The 16263-nt window shown below is 54.8% G+C and overlaps 1 protein-coding gene across 1 annotated transcript in view; it reads left to right on the forward strand.

The window, feature by feature from the left end:
• TFCP2L1 (transcription factor CP2 like 1) overlaps window positions 1-15850 on the forward strand; it is a gene marked incomplete at its 5' end in the record, with an annotated part of 55721 nt that extends 39871 nt beyond the window's left edge. The window contains 7 exons of the mRNA XM_077755265.1: window positions 511-559; window positions 645-738; window positions 2874-2964; window positions 3974-4077; window positions 6373-6515; window positions 10987-11038; window positions 11866-15850. Coding sequence (XP_077611391.1) covers window positions 511-559; window positions 645-738; window positions 2874-2964; window positions 3974-4077; window positions 6373-6515; window positions 10987-11038; window positions 11866-11912 — 580 coding nt within the window. The remainder of the gene's footprint in view (window positions 1-510; window positions 560-644; window positions 739-2873; window positions 2965-3973; window positions 4078-6372; window positions 6516-10986; window positions 11039-11865) is intronic.
• Window positions 15851-16263: the final 413 nt, after the last annotated feature.

Consider the following 16263-nt stretch of genomic DNA (forward strand, 5'->3'; position numbering starts at 1 on the left):
GAGGCTGTTTTCCCTGTGGATGGATGCCACAGGTTGGCTGTCATTCACGGCAGGACGCCTCCCCAGGGAGCCCCCAGCCCTCTTCTGCCTCCTTGGGCTGCTGCCGTACAGGCACCAAGAGGCCGTACAGGCACCAAGAGGCCGTGCAGAGTGGTGTCTGGGGCTCCTTGGGCGGCTGCCCCTCCTGGGGCCGAGGCTGGGGTGGAGACGGCGTGGGAGGGAATCAGATGCAGATGGGCTCCGAGCTGGGGGTGGTGGGGTTCTCGCTGGCCGGGCCGGGTTGCCATCCAGAACGTTGCGCCAGCCCTGAGTGGTTGGTCAGGGATGTTGAGGGATGTGCAGGCGGCTCCTGCCTACATTTCTCCGACTTGGGAGGTTCTGGAGGCCCTGCGGTACTTCCAGCAAGCGCTGCACCGAGGGGAGGTGGGAGCCCCTGGCGGGGGCCGGGGGGACCTTCCCGTGTCCCCGAAGTCATCTGTACGCCCCGTCACCTGCTCTCTTCCTTTGCAGGAACAGCTCTCCAACCCACCCAGTGGAGCCCCTGCCCTTAGGCAGTGACGTAAGTGTGTGCAGCCGGGCTGTCTGGCGGCGTGTCCCTGGGTAGGCCCTGCGCGGTCATTGTCGGCCCTCCTCTCTGCCCGCAGCACCTGGCCCCGTCGGCCTCCATCCAGGACGCCCAGCAGTGGCTGCGCCGCAACAGGTTCTCCCAGTTCTGCCGGCTCTTCGCCAGCTTCTCTGGTGAGCATCTCCGTGTTTTGTTATTTTCTTCACGTTTGTGTGTCTTTGAGAGACAGGGCGGGAGCGGGGGAGGGTCAGAGAGAGAGGGAGACACAGGATCGGAAGCAGGATCCAGGCCCTGAGCTGTCGCCACAGAGCCCGACGCGGGGCTCCAACCCACAGACGGCGAGATCATGACCTGAGCCGAAGTGGGACACCTTACTGATGGAGCCACCCAGGCGCCCCTGTGTTTTTAAGACCCACATGGATCCTAGACCCATTTACCAAAGCCAGTTACCTTTCAGGACTCTGCCGCTGTGCCTGAAGGATTGTGGTTTTGTCCCGGGGACCCAGCATAGTGTTGGTCACTCACATTTGCCGACCCTGAGCCACCTGATAAGACAGGACGTTATGCCCTTGGGAATTTCCAGTCAGTGTGGCTTTCAGTGTGCACCATCTGGGTCCCCTGGGCGGGGCTCCGGTCTACCTGGGAAGGGCCCCCGTGGCCAGCCCGCTGCATGCTCAGCAAGCCTTCCCGGCAGTGCTGCTCCTCTGTCACACCGTCTCCAGAGCCGTGACCTGTGAGACGGTGGCGAAACCGCAGGGGAGTAGGTTGTTGAATCCCTCGCGGACGGGGCTGTTGGAGGTCCAGCAACAGGGCTGTGGGGGCTAAGAGTAGACTGAACTGCGGACCCTGCTGCCAGGTGGAGTCAGTCCAGAGAGCTGGGGGTAGGGGTGGGGCGTTTGGGCCACAGCTAGAGGCGTGGCCCCCAAGTGGCATCTGTGGCCCTGGAAGGAACACTGCATGTGGTCGTCTTTCGGCCCAGCTTCCGTAAGAGCCCCCTTTGTGCCGGGCGGTGGGTACGAGGATGGTTGGACAGGGAGCCTGCCCTCGGGTCCCTTGCAGCATCGAGCCAGCGCAGCCGTGCGAGCCGCGTGTCTCCGTGCAGTGTGGCCCTTCTGTGGTGGGCAGCTCTGAGGGGGTTGTGGCCTCGGGTGGGGCAGGGGCAGGAGGGAGGGAGCCGAGTGGGAATGGGGACAGTGAAATTTCTAAGTGGGGCAAAAGTACAGAGGCCACAGGGTAGGGAGGGGGTACCTGACTGGTGTGGCCACAGAGCAGAGCACCTGTGTGATTGGGGCCGAGGGGCGGAAGGAGGTGGGGTCGGCGGGGTACTGAGGGGCCCAATAGCACAGTGGAGGGGTTTGGGCTGTTCTCTGTGTCGCGTGAGCTGCTGCGCCTACGGAAACTGTACCTTCACTGGCAGGAAAAAGGGAGCGGATATTGTCACTCCCTGCCGGGTGGCTGTGGCCGGTTTTCAGCAGAAGGCTCGCAGCATACTTGTGCCTCGGACAGTCTACCTAGGCACAAGGCTGTAGGGGCTCCGTGGTCTTTGAGGAGGAGACTCTATCTGCAGACAATGATGTCCATAGACCTTATTCATAATGGCTTCCAAGCGGGAGCACGCGCAGCGCCTGTCAGCGGAGCGGACACGTGGATGTGGTGTAGTCACACAACCAAGAATGTCTAGTAAGCGGCGTGAGTGATGGATAACCACAGACAGCACGAATGAGCCCTTAAATAGAACTTGGAGGGAAAGGGCAGGCCTGGGAGAGCACATCCCATTCAGTTCCACTTCCGTAAGCTTCAGGGAAGCACGCAAAACTCACGCATGTGAGAAATCAGGACAGCGGTCGCCCAGAGGTGGGGGCAGCGGCAGGCTGGCACGTGGGGCCTGTGGGGGGTGGGGATGTTCTGTCTCTCGCTCCGTGTGCCCGGAGCATGGATGCCTTCAGAAGGGCTGCATCCGGTGAGCTGTGTCCTTTTGTATTCAGGCAAGCGCACGTTCATTGGTGTCCCGTGCCAGGGTACGCATACTTCCGTTATGTGCCCGAGTACGGTGCAGAAGGAGCGGCAGGCGGGCACTGGCTGTGAGGACCTGTCTGCTCTCGTTAACGCCCGGCTGTCTACTGAGTTTTGAGAGTACCACTCCTCTCCTGTGCTGTGATTTTCTGATGCTTAGCTTTTTGCTGTTTCTCTCTCCCGGAGGAGGCTGACTCTTCCCTGCGCCCCTGCCCACGGTGCCCCGGTGCGCCCGCAGGTGCCTGGGCAGGGTTCTGTGTGTCCCACTGACAAGCGGCCCCGTTTGCCTGCCCAGGTGCTGACTTGCTGAAGATGTCTCGTGATGATTTGGTCCAGATCTGCGGCCCCGCAGATGGGATCCGGCTCTTCAATGCCATCAAAGGCCGGTGCGTGTCCCTTTCAAGCTGCAGGTGCGGTGTGGCCACTTGCATGCCACCATGTGCGCTGGCTGGTGGGGACAGGGCTCCTCTGGGGACAGGTGCCGGAGGAGAGGGGATCAGGGCCATAGTGGGTGGGGGCTGAGCTCACCTTGCCTGGAGGCCCCTCCCCCTTCTCTCCTTTTTTTGTTTTGTTTTGTTTCTGTTTTTTTGCTTTTATTCTTTTGTTTTTTCCCCCAGGAGCCTTGGCTCTGGATCTCAGCCCCTCAGCCTCTCCCTGGGTGCACAGCCCCTTGCACATCCTGGGCTTCCAGCCTGGCCTCCCAGAGGGAGATGTGGACTGGCTACTTGGCCTCGTGCCACCGTTCTCAGCTCTGGGCGGACTGGAGAGCGGGGCCGGGGCGGAGGGAGCTACGTGCCGGGGTGGACATGGTCGGGGGTGTGCTGTTCACAGCAGCCCCAGCCCTGGTCTCTGCCTAATGCAACCGAGCAAGTGACTTTTAAATTTCATTTAACTTTCACACGTGAGCAGCACAGTTTCCGAGTGAGGGAGAGAGCCTGGGTGTGAACCTCAGACTTGAGCTGCCTCTGATGAGTTTTTTACAATGAGGTTTAAGCCCTGATTCCTGTGAGCCTCAGTTTCCTCCTCTGTGAAGTGAGGTTCCAGCTCTGAGGAAGGAAGGAGGGAGGCGCGTGAAGTTCTGAAAATGATTCCCAGTGCAGAGTAAGCCATAGAAAGTGTTTGCTCTCGTCATCACCCTGAAAAATGCCCTGTGTCTTGCGGCTCGTGTCCCGGGCAAGTGCCTCATGGGATGCCATAGGACTTCCTGCTTCCTGCAAGGCTGCGTGCAGCCGTTGAGGCCCAGAAGTCCATCTGCGTCCCTGCAGCCTCCTTTCTTCTCCCCAGATCCTTCCCTCTGCTAGTTCCGCCCTGTATGCCGGAACATTCTGGAACAACCGAGCTCGGTCCTCCTCCCTGTCCCCTATCCCTGCTATTTACTTCCTCTGCTTCTGCCAGGAATGTGAGGCCAAAGATGACGATATACGTCTGCCAGGAGCTGGAGCAGAACCGAGCACCTTTGCAGCAGAAGCGGGATGGGGGTGGGGACAGCAGTCTGTGCGGTGAGTGTGGGGACCCCTCCCCAGCCCAGGGCCGCTTAAAGGGGTCGGCAAAGTAACAGGAAGTTGCAGCAGTGGTGTGAGCCCTCTTGCTGAGAACGTTTCCACTGACCCATCTCCCTCCGGCTTTGTGCGGGATGAGTTTTTGTTACACTTCCTCCCGCAGTCGAAATGTGTAGGGTGGAAGTCATCCCCCCAGGACATGGGTTCCGGCTCATTTCCTACCTGGGGAACAGGTTCAGAGAGAGGAGTGTGACCCCCAGAGCTGCTTAGCCTCTCGTGGTATCGGGCGTCAGGCCTCCTGGCTCCCAGGCTGGTAACAGGTGACACTCAGTGGCTGTATTCCCGCAGTGCATCCTCCTGTGGTTTCCCCCAGCTGGCTGAGCCCTTCCCGTGTGGTTTGGTGGCTGCAACGGGGCTGAGGAGCACCTCGGGGGCACGCGACTCTTTCGGGTTGGCCGTCTGGTGAGAGGACACTGCTGAGGTCAGCTGAGCCTGTATTACTGGTGCCGGCCCTGTGGGCTTGGGCAGCCTCCCAGGGCCTGGGCCTCAGCTTCCGCTTGTATGAGATGGAGACGGCGACACTACCCCCAGAGGTGTGCAGACTCAGCAGGACGATGTGTGTGAAGGGAAGCCCTTGCTTCTGATCAGCTGCGAGCGCTCAGGGTCTGACGGGCCATGGAGTCTGTGCTCCGTGCCTCTGCAGGTCCCTTCGGATCTCTGCGTCACTGTCCCAAGGGCTTTCCATGCACTCACCGCTTTGCTTCTCCTAGTCGGAACTGTTGGGAACCGTGTTTCGCTGTGGGGGACACTGAGGTGCACAGAGCGTCACCCCTAGACGACAGTATTGTAGAGGTGAGCCAGGACCCAAGCAGCCCGACCCTGGGAGCTGGTGCCTGTTCGTTTCTGGAGAATGTCTGTAGCTGCAAAGGCAGCTGTCAGCCTGCGAAGGACGGATTTGAGCCGCACGTGCTCTGAGGCTTGGAGACACATGGAGCTTGTTCGAGGGGTTGCTCCTCGCGTGGCTGGGTTGGGATCGGAACCTGGGATTGCCTACGCTAGAGCCTCGTGTTTCCCTGAGCTGCCCCTCCAGACCCTGGATGAGAGGCGGCTTGGGAGGCGTTCGGAGGAGTGTCCTGTCGGCCGCTTCACGCACTCTGGGGGCGCTACACTCAGCGGGGGGCAGGCAGGGCCAGCGGTGGAAGGTCACAGCAGATTTGTCAGCTGAGCGAACTCAGACAAAATGGAGCCTGGAAACGTAGAAAAGAAACACAGGTGCATTAGGACCGTGTTACAAAGCGGATGCCCGGAAAGGAGGCCTGGCACCCTGACCCCGTGTTGGCACCGGAAGGGGCAGCATGCGGTGGCCGCGCCCTCCGCACAGCGCCGGACAGCAGGTTCAGCCCTCCGACACCCTGGGAGAGCGAATGTGTCGCATGGCTGGGACCCGTGGGCCCTGGCACCCTTCAGGGGGAGCAATGTGTGTGTGCGCATGTGCACGCACGCTTTTGAAGTAACGGGGCCTCTGATTAGCCTCGGTGGATGTGGGAGCTTGAGAACCTCTAGTCTAATCTGGTTGTGCTGTGCCTTCGAGGCACTGGAGCCCCCCCTCCTGCCCCCGAGGAGGGTAGTGCACTGCAGGGCACCCACAGTTAGCTCCTACCTGGCAGGTTTGGGTTTCGAATAAGGAAGCATTTCCTTCCGGCCTCGGGGTCACTGCCATCTTCCAGTGGGCTAGTGATGTTCCCAGTGCCCTGCTTCCCTTTGTGGGCACAGTCAGTGCTGGGGTAGAGTCGTTCTTATGCTGCAGGGAAGGGCAAGGACTAGATTCGTGCTGGCAAGTGGCAGTTGCCCTGAAATGCCACTGTCCTCTCGCCCAAAGCCATCCCGTGACCCCTTTGTACAACAGAAAGGAAAGGAAAGGGGACACAGGGGTTCTCCTCTCTCCTACAAGGGTGCACATGTGGCAGTGTGTCAGAAGCACTGGAGGCTTGTTAAAGTACTGGGTTCGGCCAGCCGTTCCCCACCAGCCTCCACCCCATCAGTCCCTGGGTGGGGGGTGGGTACAGGAGACCTACACCTTAAACAAGGCCCCCTAAGGAGAGGCTGGCCCGGGAATGAGGATGCATGGCTGCGTTTCCCCGTCACTGGGCTGTGCCGGGGCTTTGCGCCGTTCCCGCCGGGGAAGGGGGGCGGTTGGTCCAGGCGTGAGTGGCTGGCGGGGCCGGGCACAGGGTAGGCCGGCTCCTTGGGAAGCAGGTGTGTGGTCTCTAGAACGCGCTGTCTCTCACCCTGCAGTGTACCATGCGATCTTCCTGGAGGAGCTGACCACCTTGGAGCTGGTGGAGAAGATTGCCAACCTGTACAGCATCTCCCCCCAGCACATCCACCGCGTGTACCGGCAGGGCCCCACGGGCATCCACGTGGTGGTGAGCAATGAGGTGAGCCCCCGCCCGTGCCCTGGGGCTTTGGGCTGCAGGGAGGGCCCCCTGGGGCTTGGGGGTGACTTCCATCCAGGGATGGCAGCTGACTTTCATCTGCGGGCCGCATGCCCTTAACTGTGTCTGGGGGGAGGGGGGGTGTTGGAGGCTCTGAGTAGCTACCCTGTACCAGCTCCATACCCCATTCTCGGCCAGGCCCAGACCGCACCCCTGCCTCCAGGACGCCTACAGTCAGGACTGGAGGAAGTCAGGAGGGGGTGGTCGGTGGTCCTGGGGTGGATGATGGAGAGGATGCAGGCTGCCCTCGAACAGAGCGCTCCTCTGCCGAACGGGGAAGGTGCTGCAGCCTTCCCGGCTCTGCCCAAGGCCGCGCAGATCTGTACGCGGCCCAAGCAGCTGCTGGCAGAGGGCACCTGCTGACCTGAGCCTCCTCACGCCTGAAGACGGGGTTAGTGATTAAACTGCTTCTCAGGGATGGTCAGGCATTCCTGCACACCGTAGGACAGAGGCTCTCAGGCCTCTTCTTTCCTGGCCCCTCCTCTTGATAATGATGGTGAGGAGTGCCAGTATTTATCCACCACTTACTGCTCTAAATGCCCGTGAAGTGGGTAAAATGAGCCCATTTCACAGATAGGAAACTAGAGGCACAGAGGGGCTGAGTAGCCGCCCCAGGTCTCACAGCTGGTAAGGGGTGGAGCCAGGGGGGTGGGGAGCCCTGGTGTCCGGCTGCAGAGCCCACGCTTGTGGCCAGCAGGCTACTCTGCTTCCCCTGAAATGAGGCCTTTAGCAACACAGCTGGGCTGATGGGAGCAGCGGGCACCTTGAGCCCCCAGCAGACCCTGAGCCCTCTGTGAGAACTCCGAGAGCATCTGGAGAGGACTGGAGGGGACATGGGACCTGAATGGTGGCTGGGAAAGCAGAGAGCAGATGTGGGCTTTGGATTTGGATGCGCGTCCCCACCTGGATCTTGCTCCCAGGAATGGAGTGACCCGGGGCAAATTTACTTAACCTCTGAGCCTCAGTCTACACATCTGTGAAAGGGGATAATTATGCCTACCAAAAAGAGGTTGTAGTAAGAATAAAATGAGAAAATAGTGTCAGGCAACGGCAGACACTGGACAAGGGAGGTGGTTGTAATGGATAGCGCTAGGCTCTTGTAACTTCTGGGAGCAAGTGATGGAGAGATCTTTACATCTGACAGCATATACAGTGTATGTGTTAATGGTTTATGCACTTCATATATTGTCATTATGAGTAATAATCCTATTGCCATTTGTCACTACAATTGCCCAAGCCTCTTTTTTAAAAAATTTTTTAAATGTTTTATTTATTTCTGCGAGAGAGAGACAGCGTGAACAGGGGAGGGTCAGAGAGAGAGGGAGACAGAATCTGAAATAGGCTCCAGGCTCTGAGCTGTTAGCACAGAGCCTGACGCAGGGCTCAAACCCACAAACGGTGAGATCATGACCTGAGCTGAAGTCAGGTGCTTAACCGACCGAGCCACCCAGGCGTCCCTGCCCGAGCCTCTTAAATGAGAGTCCTCTATCTCATAGGAGTTGGGTCCTGGAGCTTGGCAAGGTGGTGGCGATTTCCTTCCTTTTGAATTAAAAAGCAATTCACAGTTAGTGTAAGTCCAGAGCTAGAAACCAACTGAAGGCAAACGTGAAGGGTCCTTACCTTCCCCACTCCTTTCCTAGAAGAGATTATATTAGCTTTAAAAAAAAAATTTTTTTTTAGTCTTTATTTATTTTTGAGAGAGCACAAGCAGGAGAGGAGCAGAGAGGAGACACAGAATCTGAAGCGGGCTCCAGGCTCTGAGCCATCTGCACAGAGCCTGATGCAGGGGCTCGAACCCACGAGCCATGGGATCATGACCTGAGCCAAAGTTGGACGCTCAACCAACTGAGCCACCCAGGCGCCCCTGTATTAGCTTTGAAGTGATTCTGCCAGACAGTGTTTTGTGTGAGCATCTGTGGTGTGCCTGAGCATTGTGTGGGTGCGGGTTTTTAAAACACACGACAAAGATGGACGCCTGGCGGGCTCAGTCAGTGGAGCATGCAGCTCTTGATCTCGGGGGTTGTGAGTTCAAACCCCATGTTGGGTGTAGAGATTACTTAAAAATCTTTAACACACANTTCCATCTCATTACATTTAAATCTAAATGCAACTAGTTTTGTACCCCCATTTCACAGATAGAGAAAATGAAGCCCAGAGTTCCTGACCCGAGCACTAACTTCAGAACAGCCAGGGAGGTTAAGACACCCTGAGCAAGGCGGCTGCTGTAGTGGCATGGAGAACTTGTTTCTTTGCATTTCAGAATGAATTTCTTTGGGGAAGACAAAAGCCAAGAATGTGCGGAACCCTTGCAGTTTCACGGGTCTCTGTAGGCAGTTCCTTCCCTAGCTTGCCCTGTGCCCTCCAGGGTGGGCAGTTAAGCAAGTGAAGCAGAGAACAGGACCCAAAAAGCTACCTCAGCTAAGTAGGCGATTCTTATTCCCCTGAAGTCTCCTTGCCTCTTAACCCTGAATCAATTGGAAACCTTAGGTTCTTAATTGCCCAGAGTGCCGGAGGCAGCCTGCCCAGCCGCAGAGCGGTCCCTGAGGTGCAAGGGCACTTAATTAAACAAGGGAGTTACTGATTAAGCTCTTGTGGGCCCTGCCTAGGGCTTTGCATGCTCAAGTGGCTGGGCGGCAGAGAGGCCTAGAGGGCCGGGGCCAGTGGTATAGAATAAATGTACTTCACGCATCATTAGGCCCTGCAGGGAGGGGCAGGGGTCAACGGGTGGATGGAGTTGCAGGATTTGGGGGCCAGTAATGCAGAGGAGGCAATAAAATGTAGCTTGCATTTTTTAATTTGGAAAGGGGTTTTGCCGTTGTGTGTGTGTGTGTGTGTGTGTGTGTGTGTGGTGGCTATATTAAGTATATTTTTAATATTCTTTCTGTTGATACTGTGAAATATGGCAGATGTGTGCAAGGAGTACGTAAAACGAATTTATACAGAGTAGGGAGAAAGTGTCCAGGACCTGCGAAGCCCCTTTGTGGGCTCATTTCCTGTTCCAATCCATCCCTCCATCCTGCTGGTCTGCATTTTGTACTCATTGCTCCTTTGTTCGTCCTCAATATATTATTTAATTTTGCCTATTTTAAAGCTTCACGTAGGCTGAACAATGGTATCTTTTTCTGTGACTTTCTTTCATTTCCCTTTATATATTTTTTAATTAAAAAAATTTTTTTAACATTTCTTTATTTATTGTTGAGAGACAGAGTTTAAGTGAGGAGGAGCAGAGAGAGAGGGAGACACAGAATCCGAAGCAGACTCAGGCTCTGAGCTGACTGTCAGCACAGAGCCCAACGCAGGGTTCGAACTCATGAATCGTGAAATTACGACCTGAGCCATAGTCCGCTGCTCAACCGACCGAGCCACCCAGGCGCCCCTCCCTTATATTTTTGAGATTCGTGCAGGTTGAGATGCTGCTGGAAGCCACTGGCGCACCGGATGGCATGGCCTAATCAGGCCACGGTTTGTCCGTGCTTCCGCTCACTGATGCAGGCACTGTTTCCAGTTCATTTTCTTCTAGGTTTTTATATAGGCAACCTCTACACCCAGCATGGGGCACGATCTCACGGCCCTGAGATCTAGAGTCCCGTGCTCCTCCGATGGAGCCGGCCAGGCACCCCTCTGTTAACAGCGCTGCTCTAGACAGTCTCGGGTGTGCTTCAAGTGCACACGTGCAGGAGTTTATCCAGAACCCCGGCCCGTAGGAGGAAGGTGCTAGATCCTGGGGACGGTGTTAGGAAGCGGTCACATAGATGAGTACTCCACTCCTCCGGCACTGTGTGCCACTTTCCAATGTTCTGCACCCTGGCTCTGTTCTATTATTATGGAAATGGCCCCATTTTGCAGATAGGGCATGGAGGCCAGAAGGAAAAAGGTTGACTTGCCCAAGGTCACTGGGTAGTTAATCAATGGGAACTGCAGAGAGTTGGCTGCTCCATTCCTGCCCCTTTGTAGACATAGGGGGTGGCGCCGTGTTCATATGGTCCTCCCAGGGCGCTGGTACACGGAGGCTCCTAACCACCAAGTGTGTGTTTTTTTAAGCACTTTAATCTTTTGTTTGTTGCTGTTACACACATACACGCTCCTGTAATGTGGCCATTATAGAGATCGGAGAACCCAGGAAGCAGGAGAACGCAGAACGAAAGCAAACAGACATTTAGTTCTGTATTAAACATGAACGTTTTGCCTCCCTGCCGGGCTCGTTTCTGTTCAGTCTTTGTTACTTAAAATGGTAATCATTTTGTACATTTATCTTGCCTCGTGTTTCCTTAGCAAGTGTTAAGTGGGACCGTTCTGCCTTCGTGCACAGTGACCGTCATTTCCGCCAGCTGTGGTGGCTTGGCTCGGTGTCACTGAGGCTTTTCAATGTAGGAAGACACTGTTGAAGGGACACAGTCTCTCTTTTGCCTTTCAGATGGTGCAGAATTTCCAAGATGAGTCTTGTTTTATCCTCAGTACCTTGAAAGGTAAAGCCCCCTCACCCCTTGGAGTATGCTGGCTGTGCCCCCTGCCGCCTCCCTGGGTAAATAGAGTGAGCGGGTCCCCGGAGGGAACGTTATCTGGGGACATCGTCTGGGAAGCGGGAACACAGCCTTCCTGTGAAGCCTTGCGCTGGAAGTGTGAGAACCATTGAGATCGGCCCCACAGTCCGTTCCATGAACGACCCCAGTGTCGCATAGAAGATGCATTTGAGCTTTTGTAAAATGAGGGCCTGCAGTGGAGCGGGTGTGGAGTACAGCAGCTGAGCCGATAGGTCTGGTGGCTCAGGAGTCTGGGGCTGGGGTGGGACGTGAAGCTTCTGCCTGAGGAAGGTGTCTGAGAAGGGACTTGTGTGGCAGGAGAAAGACCCTCCTTAGGCCCGGGGGCAGGTAAACCTACGGAGTGTATCAGCATGAAAGCCCTGTGACCGGGTCATAGACTCTGGACTGTGACAGGGCCATGCCTGGCCCCCTGTTCTCTGGCTCTAGCTGGCAGCTGCCTGCAGTGAGCTGGGGGCCATACCACCCCAAGAACCACACTGTGTTCAAAGCCTTCTCGGGCCTAGAGCCTTCAGTCCTCAGGCCTAGGGCTGCGGTCGTAAGGCTCATTGCCAGCAAGAAATCACGAAGGCAGAAGGCGTGTGTTAAGACGCTTGTTTTTGTTAGCACGCTTTGCTCTACGCAGTCTTCTGTGTGGGACCAGTATCCACCGCGGGGCTTCTGCTGGTACACCAGTGTCATGCCCTCCCTCCTCCCCCGAGGTCACGGTGTCTTGCCCTTTCTTCTTGTAAAATGTCCAGTGTTTCTCTTTGCAGCTGAGAGCAACGATGGCTACCACATCATCCTGAAATGCGGCCTCTGAGCAGATGTAGAGTGTGTGAAGTAGGGCCTCCCCTCCCCCTCCCAGCCCCACGGACTCCCTTGGATGTAGAAAGTGCACCACCGTCTGCCTGGCAAGCTGCGGCTCGGAGGGATGTGGCCTAGTAACCAGCAGAACCCTGCGGACGCAGTCTCTGGTGTACGGAGAGCCAACGGCTCCTCTCTCCCTTCCTCCCAGCCTCCAGCTTTGGAATGTTCCTTGTCCTTTTCTCCCAGCGCTGCAGTCCTAAAGAGGCTTATGGGAAGGGGCACCTTCTCTGAAACCCCTCGCTCCCTTGTTGGGCGCCAGTTCGCTGCGTATCTCGGGGCCTTCTGACCGTTCCCCCTGCCTCCAGGGAAGGCCATGCCTCCCCCTGACCTTCACCTTTTCTGGTGACCGGCCCCGTGACCAGGAGTGCTGACTGGGTGCGGGTGCTTCGCCACCGTTCTGCCTTCATGTTGGTTTCCCTTCTGTGCGACCCTGGTGGGCATCCGTCCTTCTGCTTCTTGGACGGATTGGCAAGAAGGGGATTTATTCTGTGCCTTCTGCGTCCTTCACCTTGACTGCCTTTCTAAGGACCTGCTTTTGCAGTGCCCGGCGAGGGTCTCTGCGTTGGTAACGCTGGTGGAGCACCAGCCCCGGAGACCTAAGTCTCTGCCCTTGGGAGGAAGAAGGAGAGGATAGAACCACTCTTTTCGGGTCCATTCTCATGAGTATGAAAGGGATGAGGACACAATATTTTTCTTGAGCTCCTTTTATGTGATTTTATACCCTAAGCAGTCATGGATAAGGAGGATTAGGAAACGAACGTTCGCCGGTATGATCAGTCGACCATGATCATGACAAGTCATGATAGCGGGCCCTCCTGGATGGACTTCACCACGTCCCATTTAGACCTCTGTTAACCACTGCCATACTTGCCAAGTTTCCTAGGGACATCATCTGGCCTGTGCGGCCTCGACTGAAATGTTTATCTTTTTTCATGTGTGGAGGGGTTGCTTAGGCCATTTTGCCTGCATTGGAGTGGTTGGATCGGCTTTGTTAGTGGCTTAATTATGGAGACATTTGATTATCAGTAACCAGGAAACTCAGGAACTAGTCTTTGTCTGTTTCCCAGCGATCTGCACTCCTTCCTCACTTAGGTTTATCTTCCAAAGATTTGAGAAGCCTGTGATCAACAGCAGGATTTTACAACTTCTAGAGTGGAGCTTTAGGAAGATACACTGCTAGCATCAAAGATGAGCGGAACCCGGGAGACCTGGCCTTCACAGTTGGGGAAAATGACATGTAGAGGGGTAGAGCCATCTGCCTGATATCACATAGTGACAGGGCAGTGATGTGAATTTATAATATAAATCAAGACCCTTCTAAGGGTGAAGGGGACTCTCTAATACTTAGGTTGGGATGGCAGGGGTGGTGTTCCTCTGGAGGAAAACGGGCTCCGGATTCCTTTCCCATCTGCGGGGAGGGTGCGGGAGCAGGTGGCAGCTTTATTGAGATGTAATCCACATGCAATACGGTGCACCCAGTTAGAGCCTACAGCTCTATGGTGTTTGGTAAATTCAGAATCAGCCCATTCAATTTTAGGACATTTTCCTTACCCCCAAAAGGAATCCCGTTCCTTTTAGCGGTCACCCTCCCACTTACCCCCCAACTCCCCTATCCTGTGCGACCACGAATCTACTTTCCATAGGGATTTACCTGTTCCGGACATCTCACGGATATGGGATTACAGTGGCCTTTTGTTTCTGGCTTTTTTTTTTTTTAAACTAGCATAATGTTTCCTAGGGTCATCCATGTTAAACATGTATTCACACATCAGTCCTTTCCATAGTTGTGTAGAATTGCATTCTCTGGCTACATGTACCACATTCTGTTGATCCGATCGTTAGCTGATTAATACATGGGTTACTACTTTTTGGCCATTGTGAATCATACTGCTATGAACACATTTGTACAGGTTTTTGCGTACAGAATATGGTTTCATTTCGTTCGGGTGCATCCCTACGTGTGGCATCGCTGGGTCCTACAGAATAAACATAAAGTCTATGTTTAACTTTTTGAGAAACTTCCAAATTGTTTTCCAAAGCAGTGGCACCATTTTACCCTCCCACCAGCAACAGTGTAGGAGGGCTCTGGTTTCTCCACATCCTCCCCCACACTTGCTATCATCTGTCTTTTTGCTGAGAATATTCCAGGGATGTGAAGTGGTATCTCACTATGGTTTTGATTTGCATTTCCCCAATGGCTAATGGTGTCAAGCATCTTTTTATGTGCTTATTGGCCATTTCTGTGTCTTCTTTGGAGCAGTATCTGTTTAGATCCTTTGGTCTTTTTTATTCCTGAGTTGCATCCGTTCTTGGTCTATTCTAGATACAGGTCCTTTATCAACTCTGTGATGTGTAAAATTTTTCTCCCATGCTGGGGGTTGTCTTCGCCTTCTTCTGATGTCCTTCGCAGCACCAAGGTTTTTCATTTCCATGATGTGCAAGATCCCTGCTTACCCTTGCTTGTGCGTCTCGTGTCATATCTGAAAAACCATGGTGTGATCCAAGGTCGAGAAGATTTGTGCCTATGTTTCTTTCTAAGAATTATCATAGTTTGGGCTCTGTAGTGGCCCTTGATTCATTCGAATTTAATTTTTGTACGTGGCATGAGGTAGAGGTCCAGCATCGCTCTTTTGCCTGTGGATACCCAGTTGATCAGCACGAGTTGTTGACCTCGCCCCCCTCCCCTCCCCTTCACGCCCATCCCCCTCTCCCCTCCCTAGCCCATGTTTGACCCCAGCATATTTTAACTGGCTTCCTGTTCTTCTCTTACTGTCTCCCCCTTACTCCCCCTTAACCTTCTCAACGGTACTGGGTCATATCGTGCCCTGATAGCCGGCAGCCTTACTTGGTGCATGTTCTAACTGCACACATTAGTCCTAGCGGAAAGTCAGGACCAGTCACTTCCTTTTTTGAGGACAGGGAGCCACAGGAAGGGGAATAATTTGCCCAAGGTCACACAGAATCAGTACTAGACCTTTGGTCTTCTGACTTCCAGAATTTCAAGGTATCTGCCAGTCACTAGACCTAAGTGATGCCACTCCCCTGGGCCATTTGATGACAGCCTCAAATTTAATTATTTAATTGTGTGATAGGCTCATATTTTTATTTCTTTTAATGAGGGTCTAATAAAGATCTATTACCCTAAGTTCGCTGTTAGTGGAGTCTTCCATTTTCAGGAACCCCCACTGCTGTCTGTTTTTTCTTTGTTTTTACCCTTTTTTTTTTAAGGATTTTATTTTTAAGTAATCTCTACACCTAACACGGGGCTCGAACTCATGACCCTGAGACCAAGAGTCCCACGCTCCGCCACCTGAGCCAGCCAGGAGCCCCTTTCACCTTCTTCCAGTGGTTCTGGTAGGCTCTTGTAGCTTACAAAGAGATAGGGAACAAATACACTTCTTAACTTGGCACTAAAATGTCCCGGCTGCTTGGTTTGGGCGGCTTGTCCTTCCCTGGAGCTCAGATGAGCTGGCTGTCCAGTTTATTTTTTTCATGTCAAAGCACAAAGATTCCTGTCCACTCTTTTTCCTAAGAGCTCTGAGGCAGGGACCTGGGTCTCGGGGGGGACAGCCCCTCCCAGAACTGGGCCCTCCCTCCCTCTCTTCCCCATGATTCTAGGCTGTGGCTTCTTTATGGCAGCTGCACTTTTTAAAGATGCTCAAAGGAGGGGGAAGGGAGAGGGAGGGGGAGGGGAGAGGGAGAGGGTCTTGAAGAGTGCTCAGGCCACCATCTTGAACCAGAAGCCTCAAACTGAAGTCCTTATGCTCAGGCCATTGCATTTCTTTCTGTTTGCAAGGTTGTGATAGACCCTTTCCTGTTTACCAGGTTTTACCTTTAGGTGAGGACACAGAGAGAACGTAGGAGTTGCAGGGGGAGGGCTGGATGGGAAGAGCAGGATACAGGAGGGAGCCTGAAGCCTGGGGCTTAGGTAAGTCCTAAGCAATGGTCGGGGGCTGCCCTGCGGACCTCCCACCCAGGGAGCTTCGGGCCCCTTGGGAAGAGCTGTGAGGCTCCAGGGGGTTCACGGGGAGCACACTGGGGCTGGCTGAGCGGGTGTCCCAAGTTTCCAAGTCCAGTGTGGCTTCAGGCCTGGCTTGAGTAATCCAGGCTCTGAAAATCATTAACGAGCTGATGAGGAAAATGGAAAACCTTTGCTGTTGCTGGCGGAGCTGAGAGAGCAAGTCCGGAGGCTTCCAGAAGGTGAAGAGTAGAGGATGAGGGACGGGGGTGGCAGCGTCTGATGCGACCGTGCCCAAGGTGCAGAAGGCAGTGGTAAGAGCGGGTGGGGCGGGGAGAGCCAGGGC

This window comes from Crocuta crocuta, unplaced genomic scaffold, assembly GCF_008692635.1.
Source record: "Crocuta crocuta isolate KB4526 unplaced genomic scaffold, BGI_CrCroc_1.0 scaffold548, whole genome shotgun sequence".
NCBI classification, from domain to species: domain Eukaryota; kingdom Metazoa; phylum Chordata; class Mammalia; order Carnivora; family Hyaenidae; genus Crocuta; species Crocuta crocuta.